Source organism: Colletes latitarsis, chromosome 3, assembly GCF_051014445.1.
Source record: "Colletes latitarsis isolate SP2378_abdomen chromosome 3, iyColLati1, whole genome shotgun sequence".
NCBI classification, from domain to species: Eukaryota; Metazoa; Arthropoda; class Insecta; order Hymenoptera; family Colletidae; genus Colletes; species Colletes latitarsis.
The window spans coordinates 30,898,955-30,919,811 of NC_135136.1; the positions used below are offsets into that span (position 1 = coordinate 30,898,955).

General features: G+C 35.0%; 1 protein-coding gene across 3 annotated transcripts in view; it reads right to left on the reverse strand.

Annotated features, from left to right (window-relative positions):
- Positions 1-20,857, reverse strand: part of LOC143340550 (agrin) — a 903,627-nt gene that overhangs the window by 580,806 nt on the left and 301,964 nt on the right. For 2 of the 3 annotated variants that reach the window (XM_076762656.1, XM_076762654.1), the window contains exon 4: positions 19,394-19,426. The exons of the other annotated variant lie outside the window; for it this stretch is intronic. In XM_076762656.1, the coding sequence (XP_076618771.1) occupies positions 19,394-19,426 (33 nt within the window). The remainder of the gene's footprint in view (positions 1-19,393; positions 19,427-20,857) is intronic. 3 annotated transcript variants of the gene reach the window in all.

Consider the following 20,857-nt stretch of genomic DNA (forward strand, 5'->3'; position numbering starts at 1 on the left):
CTAAAAATGATTGTAATTGACCCCTACAATCGAAAATAATTTTTTCAAAACAATTTGAAATTTTTTTTTTACTGAAAAATTTAGACACCCCATGTCGATATTCCTTAGAAATTGGTTTTTGATTTTTAGTAATTTTGTTTGACGCTCTACGAAAAAGTTGTCTAATAGTTTTTTGTAGATACCTATGACCTCTACTTTAGAAAACAGTTTCATTGAAATATATTCACTATTGTAGGAGTTATGGCCGTTTGAAAATTGGACCATTTTTATGGGGTTTTTCTAATATTACGAGATCAATGAACAACTTTTCGAATATTTTTATAATTGCTACATATTCTACACTAAAATACGCGGCGTTTGGCTTTTTGAACATTAAAATCCTCCAATCCGTTCAGAAGTTATGATGTTTTAAACATTTGCATGAAATTTCGAGGAAGCATTTCTGGCCAGAAATTAAATTTTCGGTAATTAATTTTTTTCTCGAATAAGCGCAGGATTTTCGGTTTTTCTGTTCGATTGCAGTTCAGTTCTCTCGTGAAGCGTAGGAAAATAAAGTGTGACGAATATTCGAAAGCTGAATCTGAGTATTTTATTTAATAAACCCATATCTAATAGCGTCACTTGTTAAACTTGGACTGGATTACTGCATCACCTTACAAGTGATCGAAATAAATTGTTTTCGTAAATCAACAAGATAAATGATTTGCTACGTAATTCAACTCCGCGAACATAGTACAGAATTAACAGCCTCTCTCTCTCTCTCTTTCTCTGTTTCTCTATGTCCCGTTTCGGCGTACGATACACTCCTTTCTGTCGGCGACTTTTTCTTCGTGCCGCGCTTCACGTAACGACGAGCAAATTTGACCGCGCGCCGAGACGGCGGCGGCTGCGTCGGAGCAGGGGACTCCCCCGTAGCGGAAAGCCATGCGCCGTTCGTTTCAGAGCGACGCCGCTTATTGAAAGTCACATTTGTTCCGGCCCCGTTCGCGCGTTGTTACCGCTCTCGACATGCATTCTGCGCGCTTTTTTCCCTTTTATTCTCAGGCGCGCGTGCATTTTCGGTATGTCTCTGGCGACCGTGACAGAGGCACCGGAGGGGTTGCAGAGGGGGGGAAGGTCGTTGCTGTGATACAGTAACCGTGGCGTGCTATGACGTTTACGAGGCCTGGAATGGAAAAATTGAAAATACCACCGTATGGAGGGGACGAATCGTCGGCATTCCGACTCGGGAAAGCTATCACGCGATGTTGCTTGTTTCATAACATCCTTTAACCGGTTAACCTTCGTCACGCCGGGGCCAAAAACTGGCAATAAATATCGGCTCGGTGACAACAATACTCAATCTCTATTTTTCTTTATATTATTGTTAAAGAGTAAATTTTATCTCTCTATATTATGTTATACATATATTTTTGTTTCGAACGCAAAGTTTGCTCTCTTTTTCTCCCATCGGATGGCGAGTCTTTATCTACAATTGCTTTTTCCCCTGGGAAAAATTTTAATGGAAGATTCTAGAGGCAAAAATAAAACGAAAATCAAGAATACTAATTTGTTGATGGAGGCTTCGTTAAAAAGTTACAGAAATATTTCCACACAATATATTTTTGGTAAAGAATTTTTTTCTCGAAAGTATACAGGATTTTGAGGGTATGTGTATTCACCAAAAATGATTGAAATTAACCCTCGCAACCGAAAATAATTTTTTTACAATGATTTGAAACTTTTTAATTTTCAGGGAAACATGTCTATGTATGGTCAGACATTATATTTTCAGTAATGAATTTTTTCCTCGAAAATGGTTAGGATTTCGGGGGTATGTTTATTCACAAAAAATGATTGTAATTGACCTCTGCAATCGAAAATAATTTTTTTACAACAATTTGAAATTTTTTAATTTAATTCTTTAATAACTTTTTAGCGAAACCTCTAGAATCTCTCATTAAAATTCTTCCCAGAAGACTTTTCTCAGTTTAACAACCTCGAAATATGTTCTCGAAAACACTATTTTAAGTTACTTTTCTTTGTGTACCAATGAGAAATATAACATCATGTGCTGCAGATGATGCTCCTAATATGATGAGGAGCCAAGTGTTTAGGCTTCGAAAAATAGCTTTACCACTGTATAAAGTTTTTTTATAATTCACATTATAATTAGCTGTTGATGCTTACAGAAATATTCAGGAATTGAGTATAGTTGTATGAAGTTATTAAATAAGAAACTTAAGTTTTATTAATGAAATTATCGATAAATAACTGTTTTTCTCAACCAGGAACTGTACTTGATAGAGATTTGAGAAAGACAAAAAAAGTCCTAGCAGCAGAAGTGATCTTAAATATGTATCTTTGTGAAATTGACGCTAATCTAGTATCTGTTAATGTTATCTTCGATGTCATTAGGTCGTTCCATTTTGTGCTGTTCGAAATTTTCAAATCGACGAGGACAGAATTCGTAACTTAGTAGGAAAAAGCATAATTTGTTCAGGGAATTTTCGAAATTTTAAACATACTGACATTAACAAAAAATGAGAGTTATATCAAAGTTTGAAATATGGATTCCACAGTGACTTACAGAACGAAACTTTCTTGATTGTTTAACTACGTCATTATTTTTGTTCGTACATAAAAATACCGAACCTTTCCTGAAGCATTTAATAACTGAAGATGAGAAATGACTTTAATACGACAATCCTCCGAGACAAAGTACCTGCTATATGAAGAAGACTATACGACAATGTCCCATTCTAGGTTTACATCCTCGTAAAGTTTTTTTATGTGTTTACTGGGATCAAGAAAATATTTTGTTTTACGAAGTGAATTGCGATCAAGTAATGAAATAATTGCATCTAATAAATATTGTGGTTAGTAGTCAAAACTACCAGAATGAATAGGTCTGGGTTAGTAAAATGTTCAGGATCACAAAAATGATTTTTCATCGTGACAATGTTAGACCACGTATAATAAAAAATGCCCAAGAATAATAACGTGAGTTTGGTTGTGAAATTTTGTCATGACTACCATTATTCCCCATAGATTGCCTCATTCGATTATTACCTATTTTGTAGATTGCTACGCTTTTCAGTCGACAAACAATTGGAAATAGTCAACATACTAAATAACAGCATATAACAACACGTTAATGAAAAAAATGTGTGTCATCAAATTCTACAAACGTATAGAATAATCCAACAACAAAACATGACGTCAAAAAGGGCGATCTTTTTGAACCGTGGGAAATGTATCAAGTTCTTAATTTCAAAAATTAAAAAATCCGATGCGATCCAACTATTCAAAAGAACAATGATCGTCAAAAATCTCATTTTGTTTTCGGTAAACTCCCCTTATTCAATTATTTTCCGAGTGACAGGAGGGTTGAAGATTACGCGGAGGGCGGAAGGGCGAGGTTGGCGGATACAAGGCTGAAAATTGAATTCCAGCGCGGCGGTGCAACAAACTGTTAATTTTACCAAAAGGAAAGTCGCGAAAACGACCGGCCAGCGGTAAAGGGGAGGGGGTTCGGGGGTTCTACGCAAATTGCGAGGTGCCCCTACGACGAGGATGCTTGCACTCCCGGCGAAAGGAGGAACAACAATGGCCACGCCCGAGCGCGGCATAGAACCGCCGTGCGTTCGTTTGTTTTAATTTCTCGGCTTCTAATTAAACCGCGACCGCCGAAAAAAAAAGCAGAACGACGGGTAAAAATGGGGGGAAAAAAACAGCGCGCGCAGAGACATTTTTCCATACGTACGCGCCACAAACGGCGACAGAAACGGGCCGGATAAGGACGAGGACGAGGATCGAGATAAAAAACAATAGGGAAACGGAAAGCAGCCGGGACTAATTCACTCGAGTCGGAATAATTACGGCACGGTCGGCGATTTCTATCGGGCCCTCGAAGAAATATCCGTCATCAAAAGCCACTCGATGTCTCGTAACTTCGCGACAATTTCGCAAATAATTATTGTACGAGAGACACAAAGCGGCTTTCGAGGGCGCTCTCGCGTTTCTCCCAGAATCCAATTCCGTGCCGCCTCTTTCAAATCCCTTTGTCACCCACGATAATCCCCCGGTAGACGTGGTCGAGTTGACGATGTCTTCTCCCTCTTTCCCTCGCCGCGACGGTCGCTGTCTCGCTCGATCACCGGGTCCTTCCGGTCCCCTCTGTCTCACTCCCCCCTTCGTCCTGCTCGTTCCGAAATTCCATTACCGCTTCCGCTTATGGATTCCATACTCGTGCCTCTTCGTTACTTGTGTGTGTGTGTGTGTGTGTGTCTGTGGGTGGGGTGGTGGGGGGTAGTTTTTCCCTCGTCGAATAGCGGGGGCGAAAAAATGTGGTCGAGTTAATAGAAGATTATAGCCGACTTTAATTCCAATTACATTCTCGAGGATATAAATAGGGCCAGAGAGCGGCTTTACCTCGATATTTATTTGCTAGATGGTTCAGTTTTAAACCGCGAGTGACGCGTTAAAGATGAGGAACAGTTTGAATGAAGATTTAAATGGATATGAAAATGTACAAATTTTTCTCTTTGCTCTGAGGGGTGTGAAAGTTTTCAAATATAATATTTTACTGTTTATGATTGTACGAGTATTGCTTTTCCAAAACGATTAAAACTACAGGGCTTCGATAATATTAATTACTAACATATTAGGTTGGGGGAAAACAAAGCCATTAGTTTTCACTTAGGTAGCTGTAGTGATATGTATCTCGTAAAGTATTGACCATACAAATTAAGACTTGTGGTCGTTGGAAATGTGGCATTCCGTACTAAACAGAATTCTTTTAGTTTTTTGGTTGGTCGATTCAGTTTTGAGTTATTTGGTGTAAAAGATGGAAGTTAACAAAGAGAAAAATCGGTATATTTTAGAATTTTGCTTCGATGAAGGTGAAAATACAAGTCAGAAGGCTGAAATTGTGAATAGTGTTTATGGTCTCGATACTGTCACAGTCTAAAATAATGGAAATGATCGAAATAGACCCACGCGTTAGCAGTCGTAGCACCGCCCAAGAGCTAAAGATCGACCACAAAACACTTTTAAATCATTTGCATAAAGCTGGATTTAAAAAAAAGTTCGATGTCTGGATACCATACGAATTAATGAATGGAAAAAAAATGGCGAAAAAAAAATTTCAAATCGTTTTCGAAAAATTATTTTCGGTTGCAGGAGTCCATTAGAATAATTTTTGGTCATTAGACCTACCCTCGAAATCCTATCCACTTTCGAGAAAAAAATTCATTACTGAAAATATAATGTCTGACCACACCTACACCTATTTCCCTTAAATTTTTGGCTGAAATTAAAAAATTTCAAATTATTCTAAGAAAATTATTTTTGGTTCCGGGGGACAATTACAATCATTTGTGGTGAATAGACATACCCCCGAAATCCTAACCATTTTCGAGAAAAAAATTCAGTACGGGCGGAACTTTAAACGTTAATAACTTTTTAATGAAGCCTCCATCAACAAATTGATATTCTTGATTTTCGTCCTATTTTGTCCTCTAGAATCTCCCATTACATTTTTTCTCTGAGGTGGCTGCACATCCTGTATATTTTGTTTCAAAAGAGATGTGAGACTATGAACATTCATTCATAACTCTAATGACTACTGTTATAATGTAACATTCAAAATAATTTAAATATTAAACGTGCACATATGAGTTAGTATCCTCGAAAAGGTTAATCGTGTAACGTAACTACTCGTATTAGGACACAAAAGCCTACGAAAAGAAAAAAATCGCCTTTGCAACAATTATCTTTTCTTATGAATAAAAATCTGTCACACTTCGAATAACATTTACTGCATTTAAAAACACCCAGACAAAAATATTTAGCCCGAAAATCAAATTCTGCGCCTAAAACACATTTCGAATTACGAAAACTGATAAAATGACGATTATTCTATGACTTTTTTCAGGCAAAATTCCATTCTGTGCCCGTAACCATCTCAGAGTCATCTCTAAACTATCGTTCGTTTCGCATAAACAAACTTCGCCGCGTTGATACGCGATTAATTTTCGTCATGCATCGTTTACAGTAAGATTCCAGGCGCGAATCGTATAATTCGTCGCTTCGCGATTAAAAATTAATTTTGTTTCGAGGCGCTCGGGCTGAATGTAAACACCAACGCCGATCGAAACTCTTGTTCGCTGCACGATGGAGGCATAACCACGCGCGGGAAACGCTCAATTTTTCATGTTGGACCCAACGAGATCGCGATTACCATTTTACGAATACGCACGCGAACCAGAGCAAGGAATCGTAGAGGTTAAATTGAAGAAACAGGGCTCCGACAAACGGACCGTCTAGATAGAATGCATTAAAGCCTAGAAGAGTTCATTTCCCCTATGTTGCGTGTTCCTCGTAAAGGTAGGAATGAATATTACGCGGAACCGTAATGGCGGGCGGTAATTCTGTATTTCAAAGCAACTCGAAACGGCGATGCAACTTTTCTGTAACAAGCCTCGTTTTTGAAAGGAGGCTACTTTGAATTCATTGAAACTCATCGGCTTAACGAACGTCGCTACAGATCATTAGTACTTTACCTGGCCTATTAACTTTACAGCTAAACGGGAGGAACTACAGAGGGCGAGACACTTGCAAGGCAACTCGCGTAACTTTCCTTCCGGGGATGCGAAACAGTATATTACAGAGCTGTTTGGTTCTCAGCTGTAAATTGTCTATGCCATTTTTTTCCTGTTCGAACTGCAACGCGTCAAGAACGCATTAATGTCGCTAACTACTCAAACAATTTTTGAATCCAACGTTTAAAGAGAATTCCAAAACGATAATTAAATTTCTCAACGACATAATGCAACTGTATTATCATAAAATTTATATGTGTCGTCAGTGATATCAATTCAAATTTTTGTTTATTTCGTTCAAAATATTTTCGATGAGGTTGAAAGACTTTAAAATATTAAATAAAGAATGGTGCTTCGATATTTAAATTACGATGAAATCTTTAATTCCTCAAATTTTACAATAATATTGAAACAAATATTAATTGCCTACAAATAAATTAAATCTGTAATTTCTCTTCTAAAAATTGATAAATATCACGACTAAATTAGTTTTCAGGCGCTATGGAGGATGTTTCAGATTTAAGGTGTACTTTATCAGGAGATTCTACAGGTGCAGATAAGAAAAAAATGTTACATAAACATGGGTTATTTAACGCTTTATTAGAGTTATAAATAAAAATGCGAAATTCTAATATTTCAATTTTGGAATTTGTTGTAATGCAAGACTTACAACGATTGAAAATGGTATCTATCACTGTACAAAGTTCGTTTGTATTTTGCTCCACTTCTGTAAATGTATCCTCAATTTTTCAAATATATCAATTCAAATTGTTCTGGAAAAATTATTTTCGATTGCGGGGGTCAATTACAATCATTTTTGGTGAATAAACATACTTCCGAAATCCTATCCATTTCCGAGAATAAATTCAAGTAAGTGCTGAAAGTTTTGGGTGAAAAAAAAGACTTTCGAATCGTCTTGGAAAAATTATTTTTAGTTGCAAGGGTCAATTGCAAGCATTTTTGGTCAATAGATATACCCCCGAAATCCTACTCAGTTTCGAGAAAAAAATTCATTATCGAAAATTTCATGTCTGACTATAGCGTTGATATGTTTCACTGAAATTTCAAGCGTATCTTTAAAACATCATAACTTCTGAACGGATTGGACGATTTTAAAGTTTAAAAAAGCAAACTACGCGTATTTTGGTGGAGAATATGTAGACATTCTAAAAATATTCGAAAAGTTGCTCCTTAACCCCGTAAAATGAGAAAAACCCCATAAAAGTGGTCCAATATTCAAACAGTCATAACTCCAACAATTGTGAATATATTTCAATGAAACTTTTTTCTGAAGTAGAGCTCATAGGTACCTACAAAAAAGTATTAGACAACTTTTCTGTAGGGCGTCAAACAAAATTATTAGAAATGAAAAAGGAATTTTTAAGAAAAATCGACGGGGGGTAGGTGCCTAAATTTTTCGACGAAAAAAAAAATTTTTAATTAATTCTGAAAAAATTATTTTCGGTTGCAGGGGTTAATTACAATCATTTGTTGTGAATAGACGTACCCCCAAAATCCTACGTATTTTCAAGAAAAAAATTCTTTACCGAAAATATATTGTGTGGAAGTATTTCTATAATTTTTTAACGAAGCCTCAATCATCAAATTAGTATCTTAGATTTTTGTCATATTTTTTCCTCTAGAATCTCCCATTAAAATTTTTATAAACAACTCATGTTTATATAACATTATAAATAACAGTATTTTACTCCTTAAATTATTATGAATTCTTTTCAAGCAATCCTACTTTTACATTTATGTATTCCAACGAAAACTCGATCGTCAATACGAAATTAAATTCAAAATCCTTCCAATGCATAAAGCTTCGTACGAACAGGCATCACTGCAAGAATTATTTGTGCCACGGATCGATATCGGTTAGAATTTCTGTATATTAAAGAAAATAATTCATACCCGAAGAGACTAAAGATTTCAGCCACGGTAGAGAGAAACGGTGTTCTACTTTTTAAATTTCGATCAGCTCTTTTCAATACATTCTACGGTATATTACTCGGAATTTACAATAATTTTCATTACCGTTCAAGACTCGGTATACGTTGGAAATAAATACTCGGTATTTATACATTCCCGCGAAAATTCAACTGTCCGAAATAAATGAAATTCAAAGTCCTTATTACGGGAGGACTCTTCCTAGGAAAAAAGTTTCTTTACCGTTTCGATTTATTTTGCAACGGAGAATTGCTTTTATTCTGGTTATACCGCGATTTCCTTTCACGTTCAACCCAGCCTCGCGAATAGAAGAAACAGCCGCATTATAAATAATTTAAATGGATCGTCTTGTAGGAAAATGGGGATGGAAACCAGACTAAATTGGCCCCCCTTTTCCGCTTTTCGGTGTTCCTTACCGGCGAAAGGATATCCCAGGTCAACACTTTTCCGACCGTAATGGCTCTCGCGTATTTATTTATTTGTCCAACGATTTATTTTGCCCTTGTTTCCCGACCGTTTCCACAGAATTCGAAACTCTGGCGAATTTTGTCGCCCAATCAGTTTCAACTGCATGCATCCCCCCCCCCCTTTCCTCTTCCCTCTGCCGCCTCTTTCGGCTATTTTCGATTTATTATCGGGTGCCACTTCCAGCTCGTGATCTGCCTACGACACTTGCAACCTGATAATACCATAATCTCGAACCTTCCAAACGCTGCGCAAAATGCAAACGAATTATCGAATGCGACGTTATTACCAACCAGTACATGATTTCGATGCATTTCGAAATAATCGCGAAAAGTATTTTCAAAACTTTTACTGGCAATTTGCTACACCATTTTAATTTTATATGTTAACACACTCGCAATACTAAACGTTTTTCTATTACTTTGTCACGTGGAAATTGGTCTAGAGGAAAAATGTAAAAAGTTGAAAAAAGAATAAAACCTTTAACGATGTTTTAAAATAAAAATATTCAGAAGCTTGTGTACCCAAGCAAGTTTTGAATATGTGTGACTTGTTTATCTAAACATGTACAATACCTGTTTAATTACTCACTATGCAATTTATACTACTTTGACAATTTTAATGACGACTACAAATGTTTGATAGGAAACGTTAAACAAAAATAAAAAACAACTACACCTAATGTTATTAATAATAACTGTCAAAAAATTAGATGAATCGTTTTATCACACAACTTGTCAACGTTATATACTCAGCGTATCATTATTATTGTTAGAATAAAGTTACTCGTTACATAACAACTTTGCTTATTAAAAAAAAAAAACGCAATAGAAAGATCGAGATTCTCGTAATCAATTCGAATTAAAAAGTATGCCATATTTTCAAGAAAAAAAAGAAACATAAATAATAAATGTGCGTTTCGTTTATAAATATTGTTAGTTCTAAGTGTGCCTAATAACGTCAATTAACGACTTCCGCGTAAACAGTAACTCGAGTTTCGCTGCAGTGGATAAGGCTATCGGGGACGATACGAGTACGAGACTGAAGATAAGTACGTTTTATGCAGGCGTTACATGTAAATGAAGGTAGAAAAGAAGGATTCGAGAGAGATCCGAGGAGGTTAGTTTTGAGAAAGGGATGTAAGCGTACTTCAATCCCGCCAGAATCTCCCGTGGATACTGGTTCAGGAAGAACGAAAAAATCTGATTCTGTCCGTTCAATTTCACCCTTGCTGAATCCTCCCTGTTTTACCGACCGGATACGAAACCGAAAAGATTTCTAAAGTAATTGGAGGATGGAAACGAAATCGTCCGCATGGATTGTTGTTGAAATTCTCCTAATTCTGCCGCTACGGAGCGCAGTTAACTTTTCTATGATTTTTACGGCTCTTTTACGGCCGGTATTTAAATGAAATCGAGCGGATTTCACGCGAAGTGATAAAAGAAGGTTTCAACGAATACGTTTCGCTTGGAATTGTTATTACAACGTTTGTAATAGATCAATTAAGAAACTCTACATGTCGTTACTGAGTGGTTACATATTATAGTTACGTAGAAACGGTATAACCGATTACTGCTCGTTAATTTCACGTGTACATAAGAAAACTCAGTTACATAACGGATCGATTGAAATGTTTGGCGATATTAGTATTACAACGTCTTTATTATGAATATTATGAGGAAATTTGCATGATATAAGAGGGCGAGTACGTAACTGTTTAATGACAGGATACGCTCGATTTATATCAAATGCACAATGGGCGTGTAAAAACACGCTGGTGTATAAAGATAGTAATAGATAGTCACAACAGGTTGGTTTAACGATATTATCATTACATACGACATCTTTATCGCCCATATAACGTCTGCGTGTCATAAAAAGGCAACTGTGATACATCATGCAGGCAATCTACAGTCGGAGACTATTTCCAAACCTAATCTTAGATGCACAGTCAGTATGCAAAAACACACTGGTCTATAAAAAATACAATTATTATTCTTCATATTAATGGAAATTTTGCATATCATAAAATTTGGAACTATCTTTATATATCCAGCAAGACTGATCAATCGAAATATTTAATGACATTATTACCAAATTTTTATTATCTTTCGAGAAAGTCTGCATCTTATAAATGAATTAAATATCGAATTATCGCTGGGAATATTTTACGAAATCGTGAATCCTAGTTTCGCGTTTAAAATACGTTTTCGCAATTTCGAGTAATAAACGAAATTATTTTAACTGTGCATGTACGATTATGCAAGATAAATATACCAGCAATGTTATCCACAGACGCATGGAACTGTATCGAACACTTACTTAAGAATATTACCACTGTTAATTACATTATTGTTACTATTACGTTACGCAGTATTGTTCGAAGCTGGCGAATTCGGGGAAATTTACAGGGACGTTTGTACAAGCACGCCATAACGAAACAGCGTAACACGAGGCAGCGTTAACCGGGCTTTTATTGTTAGTTTATTCCTGGAGATTGTACAGCATCGAGATAAATACTTTTTGAAGTTGATTAGAACGTATCCCGCCTTTCTTGCTCTTGAACAAACCAGAAAATGGACTCGTCAATGTTGCGGTTGCAATTCCGCGCAAAATCGATTATATGTCAGTGCATCGTTCTCGTGTAATCCACTTGGCGAGATCAGGAAACCAAGTCGTCAAGAACACGAGCGTTATTTAGCGATTTCTGAAGGGGAAAAGCTATCGTGTATGTTCCACGAGTTTCCATTTGTTAATTGGCCTCCATTAATTACAGCCAACTTCGCGTCGATATCCTTTCTGGCAGTAGAAATGTATATTTTGGAATTTCACTGGGTTTGCAACATAATTTAAGCAGGTATTATATTAATGAATTACTGAGAGATCACGGTTTATGAATATCATTACACATAAATGTTATGTGGCTAATAATTTGTATGCATTAAAATTTCGTTGACACATGTCATGCAATTAATTATTTAACGTTCATATCTAATTGATTTGGCTTGTCTACAGCGTTGTATAACAAACAATAGATAAAAATTGAAATTGATAGAAGTTATGAGAACCAAAAAGACTTGGATTGATATTAACATTTGTTTGGAGGAACATCCTGAATGATTAGATAATAAGATTGTGAAATTGTTAACTCTTTCTATTTTACTAAGATAATCAATAATCATACAGTTGGCTGTAAGCATTGCGAATTTTCAAACGATTTCATGAAACAATGTTCGAAATTGGTAATTTTATATACTCGTAAAAATTGAATATTTTTATATAATACACGTACACGGATTTAAAGAAATTAAAAAACAGTGATTATTAAATTTTTGGTAAATTAGGTATGAAGGCAACTTAATCTTGAGGACAATAAAAAAGAAATTATTAAAAAGTGTAAAGTAGGGGAGAAGAAAAGACAAAATAAAGAAGAATTATTATTCTGAAAACGAAAATTTCTCTCTGCCAACGAGTAATAAAATTAACCTTATTCAAAATCGACGAAATACTCCTTCCATATGGATTTGTTTCAAACTCTGCATATTCATGGATCTATATGGTCGTCAATAACCAGTGTAAATTTTCAGAGTGTATTTTTTTCTACAACGATTAACACGAATTCACTTTTGCTCGAAAAAGTTGAAAAATCGTGTAAAAGTAATAACTATGCTTTCGTACTCAATACCATACGGATGCTACGACTTATTATTAGATTTTAACAAAACTCTGATTAAGATATTTTTAATATTGCGATATCGAGATTGGACACAAGGTATGAAGAAATAAAAAATAATTAAACTATGTCATACTTTTTTAACTTGAGTTTATATCGAACTGGTGGTCTTGATCGTTGTATCTAATTACATAATTTGATTTATTTATTCTGAGAAGAGCTAAAAATCTTAACTGCGAGTTAAACTACTAAAGAAAATTAATAACCTTATTCTCTATTTTTTGTAATAGATACAGAGCCATTAGTAATATTTTTAATCCTACAAAAATTATTAATATATTTCAATTTCTATTAAAACTGTTATTTATTTTTATAATGTCTTTTAGATTGTTACAGATACAGCTGATCTCTTGTTTTCCCTACACTCATATAGTTACACCTTTATTGGATGCTACAGTTTCGTTCAAGGAATAATTTAAGTCCACTTGAATATCGTATAAAGCTAACCGAAATTACTCAAAGCTTGGAAAGTTACAGTAATTTTAGTAGATACTATACTTGGATAATTTGTTTAATCAATTAATATCGAAGTTTGATTAGAAGCGCGAGTTCTCAAAGTTCAAATAATTATATCCTTTTCCTGTGTCGATCTGAACTCGACATCGTATATCGTTCTAATCGATACAGTTCAACATTTAATCAAGACAAGATTAGCTAGATTTCTATTTATTTTAGACTGTCAGTCCAGCAGAAAATTACTTAGACCGAAGAATGAATATAATTAATTCACATCTACAAAGAAGACATCGAAATTACTGTGAAAACCTGCGAAAGAAAGCCTTCCAAAATGTACCAAACGACTAATTTAAAATTATAAAAATACAATCCTATTTTTCTAAACTGTTACTTTCACTGTACCAAATATTTAACGAAATATAACAAATGTCTCGAAGCAGTTTAAAATCTGTCCATTTTAATTTTTTATTTACTGGGTATAGAGGTCACTGGTATTTGGTGTTGCTTTATACGGGATTGCAAATTCTCGAATCGATCTATTATAATTCTCGCGTAACGAAGACGGCCATTTTAGAAAATTGTTCTTTTCGCGCGGTTTCCCAGCGGCTTTCGCGTGTACCATTTTGCGAAACCCAGAATATTTCCTCGTTCCCTTCGCGGGCAGGCGTAATCTCGAATTTAGTTGAACGCGTGTCTTGATTGGGCGACATTGCGAAAAGAACCCTGAAAAAAATGAGAAGCGTCGAGAGGCGCGAGCTGGTTCGCGGGAGCGGGCGAATGGAGAAGAGCTGCGGGATGTAGCGAGATAAGGTCGGCAAATTGCAGGCAATCTGGCTGATTAGGCTGCACGTTGGTAATCCTACAGGTTACACGGAGGACCCGGGCCACGACCCATAACCGCCTTCGACGTGTATTAGCCGAAGAAACGGGAAAGGATAAGACGCGGGAGAGACGACCTGCTACGAAGGCCAACGAAGCTACATCTGCACGGTTCTAAGAGATTAGAAGATCCTTTTGGAGAGAGGCGAATCGAGAGGAACCGATCTCCAGATACGCTCGTACGTTTTACTTTTTCTTCACGGTTCTCGTTTCATATGCGCTTAGCAGACAGTATTTTTGGATGCAACGACTTCGATTCTCGGCGCTGCTGAACCCGACAGATCGTGGTTTCGTAGAAATTTCTGTTCACAACGTGGTTCGTATTAAGTTTAGAATATATGAGAAGATATCTTCGATCTAAGAAGAATTAAAGATACCTGTCGAGATCTATTTGACGAGATTTATTGGACTCTAAGTTCGATCTAAATTCTTATTTATTTATTTTAGTGAATAGCAGATCAGAAAATTAAATTTGTGTACTACTTATAGTAACGTAAATTCAAATATAATATTGGAATATACAAGGTGTTCAGACATCTTTAGGAAAAATTTTAATGAGAGATTCTAGAGACCAAAATAAGACGAAAATCAAGAATACTAATTTCATGATTGAGGCTTCGTTAAAAAGTTATTAACGTTTAAAGTTCCATAAGGATTGGAAAATTCCTCGACAAAATTAAAAAATTTCAGATCGTTCTGAAAAAATTATTGTTGGTTGCAGGGGTCAATTACAATCATTTTTGGTTAACACATATACCACCGAAATCCTACGCACTTTCGAGAAAAAAATTCCTTACCGAAAATGTAATGTCTGCCCATACATTGACATGTTTCCCTGAAATTTGTCGGCGAAGAAAAATTTCAAATCGTTTTGGAAAAATTATTTTCGATTGCGTGGGTTAATTACAATCATTTTTTATCATTAGACATACCTTCGAAATCTTACCCACTTTCGAGAAAAAAATTCGGGAAGTTGTGAAACTTTTCTACAAAATTAAGAAATTTCAAATCGTTTTGAAAAAATTATTTTCGGTTGGGTGGGTCGATTACAATCATTTTTGGTGAACAGACATACGCTTGAAATCCTACCCACTTTCCAGAAAAAAATTTATTACCGAAAATTTCTGGCCAGAAATGCTTCCTCGAAATTTCATGCAAATGTTTAAAACATCGTAACTTCTGAACAGATTGGAGGATTTTAATTTTTAAAAAAGCAAACGACGTATATTTTGATCAAGAATATGTAGAAATCGTAAAAATATTCGAAAAGCTGTTCCTTAATCCCGTAAAAAGAGAAAACCCCCATAAAAATGGTCCAATTTTCAAACAGCCATAACTCCTACAATTGTGAATATATTTTAATGAAACTTTTTTCTGAAGTAGAGCTCATAGGTACCTACCAAAAAGTATTAGACAACTTTTCTATAGAGCGTCAAACAAAATTATTAAAAATGAAAAACGAATTTTTAGAAAACTCGACAGGAGGTAGATGCCTAAATTTTTCGGCAAAAATACAATACAAATTGGTATTTTTGATTTTCGTCTTATTTTGGCCTCTAGAATCTCTCATTAAAATTTTTTCCAGGGGTGGCCAAACATCCTGTATATTAACATGTTCGCAAACGGTAAAAATTTTAATGAACTGCAAAAATGGATGATTTACATCACGTATTGTAATTCAACTTAATTTACGCAACGTGCAAGTTAACAGAAAGTTTTAAATACACAAAGGCAACATAAACATGAAAATACTCAATTAACCAGTTATTATGATAATCTAATCCATATTAAACAGCGATTTCAGTTAATGTAAGACATAATTCTCTCTTTTGTTACATATTTGTAACTATTAACTGAGAAGTAACGATGTTTTATAGTGTGTAATATCTACTTCAATGGTTGACATGTGATATATGTATAAACAATGAAGAAAATTCACATAAACGTGTGGGTCTGTTTTTATTAACAAAGAAGAAATTCAAATCACTCACACAATTTATCAAAATAAAAATAACCTTTAAAGACTGAACGCTGTGAGCAATAATAGAGTTACAATAATCCGTTAAATATTCATTTAAACAAATTTTTATTAAAATTAATATTTACGTATTTTTAATATTTTAATTTACTCCGACAGTTTCAATTTATTCAGCTTTGCATTTTGAATTTTCACATTATTATTTCATTCTCAACCAGCCTCTGTGAAATATAAACAAAAATAGAAGAATATAATACATGAAATGATCACGAAATAATTAAACAGCAAGTTTTTGATTACATTTTCATCAAATATTTCCTCTTATTAACCAAATGAATTACGATAATTACACATTTTCTTTGTTTCTTTTTTAACATTTTATCAATTTTGCTATTTGAATGTATTACTATTATTAACTTTTAATTTATTCGCTCCAAAAAAAAGTCTTGCTGTCACTGACGAAATATTCATTTTACTCGTTATGAGAACTATAAAAAAAAAACACATTCGCTTCCATTTCCAACATTTCTATAGTCATGAACGTAATTTTAATTACGAGATCCATCCTACACACACGCGTACCAACACTAAAACAGTACAAAAACACAAAATACGATTTTCCACAGGAAAATATTACTCCTTTGTTATTTTCACATCCGAATTGAGTCGCGAATAGATTAATATACAAACTAAACAACGAGCGGCTGAACCTGCAGAGCTATTAAACGTTCAATCGGAAAGATTATCAAATTCCAATACAATCGCATCGACGGACTCTTGTATTGGATTTCTATTGGGCACAACTGCAGCAACAGTTACGAGAAGTCGAATTTCGAGAATGAAATTACTCGATGTATCATCAAAGTCAGACGACAATCTGTGCCTCCTTTCATTATCCTCCGTTCAGGAATTGGTCAACCGAATTGTTTCTGCGATTTGTCGTCCTTATCTCGGTAGATTTGGCAATCTCGATCTATTCTTTCCCGCGCCACGTAAACCCACCTTCACGCATTACTGAAAATGGGCTTTTCGAAAGAATACCTCTGCCCGTTTCACTCCCACCACCCGACGTGATGTACGTAAATCTTCCTCTGCCCCCCCCCCGTATCCTTTTGTCCCCGGGTGCACGGAAATCTTCGGGGTGAAATTGCAGTCGCGAGACACGAAAAAAGGAGAAGCAGATTTGAATAGATTCTCTTTATCGCCCCCGAAACCCGTTCCCATTCTGTGCAGAGAAAATTCCACTCCCCCCCCCCCCTCACGGATCGTAATAAATAACGGATCAACCGTTGAAATTTCCACGCTGTGTTTATTTTTATCGTCCTGGCATGATTAGAATCAACCCCGTCGATAGGAGGTCTTTTACTGTAAATCACCAAAAAATGTGTTTTTTTTATTTTTAGCATTTTCTTAAAGGATACAGTTTTAGAAATATATGTGCAAAAACATACCAAACTAGTAAAGTTAACGAAATTATATTTATTGCTCGATCGAGCTTATACCTGTTCAAATGCATTTATATAAAAACTATCTTTTCTGAACTGACTTTCATACAATCTGAAGATCTACGTAGCACAATGAAGTCAAAATCATTTTTTCTATATTTTTTAGCTTGCTAAAATTAAAAACAGCAACCAAAATCGATATTTCAAGTTCAAAATGCTGTCATTTTTTTAATTATTAATTTTTTTCTGTCCTTCTGATACTTGCTGCAGAAAAATGTATCATTATTAAGAATCTTTTTCGTTTTTTTTTTGTTTTAAATAAACAGAAGGGCTGAAATCTTGACTATTTCTCGTTGTAAAAATTTGTAGATATTATTGAGAGAGTGACAAACATATGTCAAAAGCACCGATGGAAGAAGTTGCAGAGTTTCTTTATAAAAAAATAGGAAAGGAAACAAAAAATAACACATTTTACAGTACAAGCTTTGTAAATTGTTCGTAAGCTGACAATTTGTCATCAGGTACACCTCTGTTATAAATTTTGGTTCGTGAAAAGGTGAAAAGCTTTAGATTGGACTCTTAACACTTTGACTGTCATGTTATCAATATATGAGGGATAAGACTTTTTATATTAAAACTAAAACAATTAAATCTCAAACTGAAATGTTAAAGAAAATAAATTTGAATAGGATCCATAAATTTTAATATGGTTACAAAAATAATTACTGAGAGAAATTTTAATTTGTATAGTTTACAGTTGTCTAAAATCACAGCTTTGATCTCATAAAAAGTTTTACAATTTTGGTCTGACAGTCAACGTGTTAAGTGGTATATTAATTTAAAATAATCTATAGTGTAATTTTGAAGCGTTATATCTAGTTGATAAAAACAACTAACCATTCGAAACTCTACTCTGTTTTCAATTTGTCAAATTTGAAGAAAAATACGAATTACTGAATCTAAATTTTATATTGATTTCTAGGTTTATAATACGTGGATTTAAAATCAACAAAAACATGGATGAACATTCAATTATAGAATGTGTGGATTCATCGTTGGATCGTGATAAAATATACCAGATAAGGGTTAACGAAATGTCGCATGAAAAAATTATGTTCGACAGATTAATAAGATGTTAAATACGATTTTCTTATTAAAGGGTCTTTCCGATTTGCCTTCTCGAAAAATCAATTTTTATACGAGCGAAACTAAATGAAGATTGAGGTCTTGCTGAAACCACGTAATTTTAGTAAAGTCGCTAGAAAATGAAGATAATTAAAGCAGAAGCGTTTAGTACGTTTTCAAAATGTGGCATGAGCAGACAAACGTGAGCAAGATAGAAAAACCTACCAAGTTTCATTTAAAGGTCTGAGAGGTCTAAAGAAGCGATAAAAGCACGCATTCTTGAATTTTAACGAGTCTATAAAAATAAGTTCTATGACAAATTCTGGATATGCCAGTTTCTAATTGTATAAAAACAAAATTTCGTTTTCGTAGACAATTGTAGGGACCTGGTCTGTTAATCAACGCGTTAAGCACGAATAGAGTTGCAAGAATAAAAGTTCCATATCTATTAACTTTTGTATAAACATATACCCAAAAATTACCTAATTTTAGGCGATCGAAATCGGAAAGACCTCTTAATATCAAGTTCACCCCCAAATGTGACCAATGCCATGTCAGTATCTTAGTTTATATCGCGATTGATTTCATTGACGATACATGTAGTACAGTTAATAAGCATGTAAAAAGTAATAAACGACACGAAGTCGAGCATCGATCGTTTCATCTGTGAAAATCGAGAAAGAAGACACGCAAGTACAAAAACAATCTTACGACTAATATCATCAACATAGAATAGACGCATGCGATAATAATGTTATATTGTTAGATGAACACTCACCCGCGTTATTACTGGCGAAATTTAGATCCTTACCTGAAACAGAGGAAGCAGACGTTGTTAGCATGATCGAGTGTCGTCAAGGATCGTTACAACATAATACTGACATCGATTTCGAGCCGCGGTACTCGACAACATATTACACTACAAGGATACGCCGCTACACGCAACTAATTAATTCTCTCGTGGCGTATATAAATTAACGTAGAACTAACCTATTCGATGTAGACGCGAAAACGCTTTCGAGTATACTAACAACGCGACGATAATTTATGGCCGGTCGCGAGATGCCGCCGAAACATTAAGCATTTTTATCGCGATCAGAATTCGCGCTCGCGGCTCGAGAAACGAGATTCCTTAATAGTTCTTCTAATTAAACAGTGCTTAACGTTCGCGAGAGCACTTTCGGGATATCTCGTCGCGGGAGATATGTCAACGTGCGTTAAAATTTTTCCAGAGGTGGATTTACGACTGCCATGGCGTATAGTTTGCGACTGGAATATTCTCAAGCGTAGTCTCCGATTTTTTCGTGCACGCTCTGCAACGATACTGTAAGTACACGCTTACAGCGAAGCAACAAGTACAGAGACGAGTCTGTAATGTGTGTAATATTTTAATATTACGTAATACGTAACGCTGCGTAACTATAGGAATAATACAATAATGATAAATACTCTGTTTCAATTTTAAACTCGAATTTCTTAAAAACTAGACCCCATTTTGAATCTAGTCTCGTTCCAAAAACGATTACAACGTCCTGGCCTCCTCACTGAGGTATAGAATAAATGTTCATCGGAGGGACATCCCGGATAAACGACTTAATAAAACATTTATTTATGAAATATATGTTTAATTTCCAAATCATGCGTGTCTTATAACATAAGATACACTCTTTCAAAGTGAAACAAAATGTTGAACAAAATGATGCATCAAATATCAAGGGGATTATTCAATGGTCAACAATGGTCAGCTTATGGTCATCAATGGTCAGGAATGAGATTGATACCAAGATATCAGCGGTTCAGTAAAGCTCCAGGGGAATGACCAAAAAATAGGACCAACCAAAGTACTTTTTCTGTGGATAAAATTAACTGCCAACTCTCGTCATCCTCAAAGAATTATCCGTAGAGCTGCTGATGACGAAATATTTCAGTATTTCTGGAACATCCACAGGTAGGGTCTCGCGGACTTATATCTACTAATTAATCGATTGTCAACCATTACTGACCACTGTTGACCTTTACCTGCTAATGGTCACCCGTGGTAAGAAATATTTAATACTTTCCCCTCCTTTTCAATTTCATTGTTTTACTTTTTTTGATTTCAATTTAACTTTTGACCACTGTTGACCACTACTCACCACTACTGACCACTGAAAACCTTTACTAGCTAATGCTAACCAATGATAAGAAATATTTAATATTCTTCCTTCCTTTTGATGTTCATTGTTTGATTTCATTTTAACCT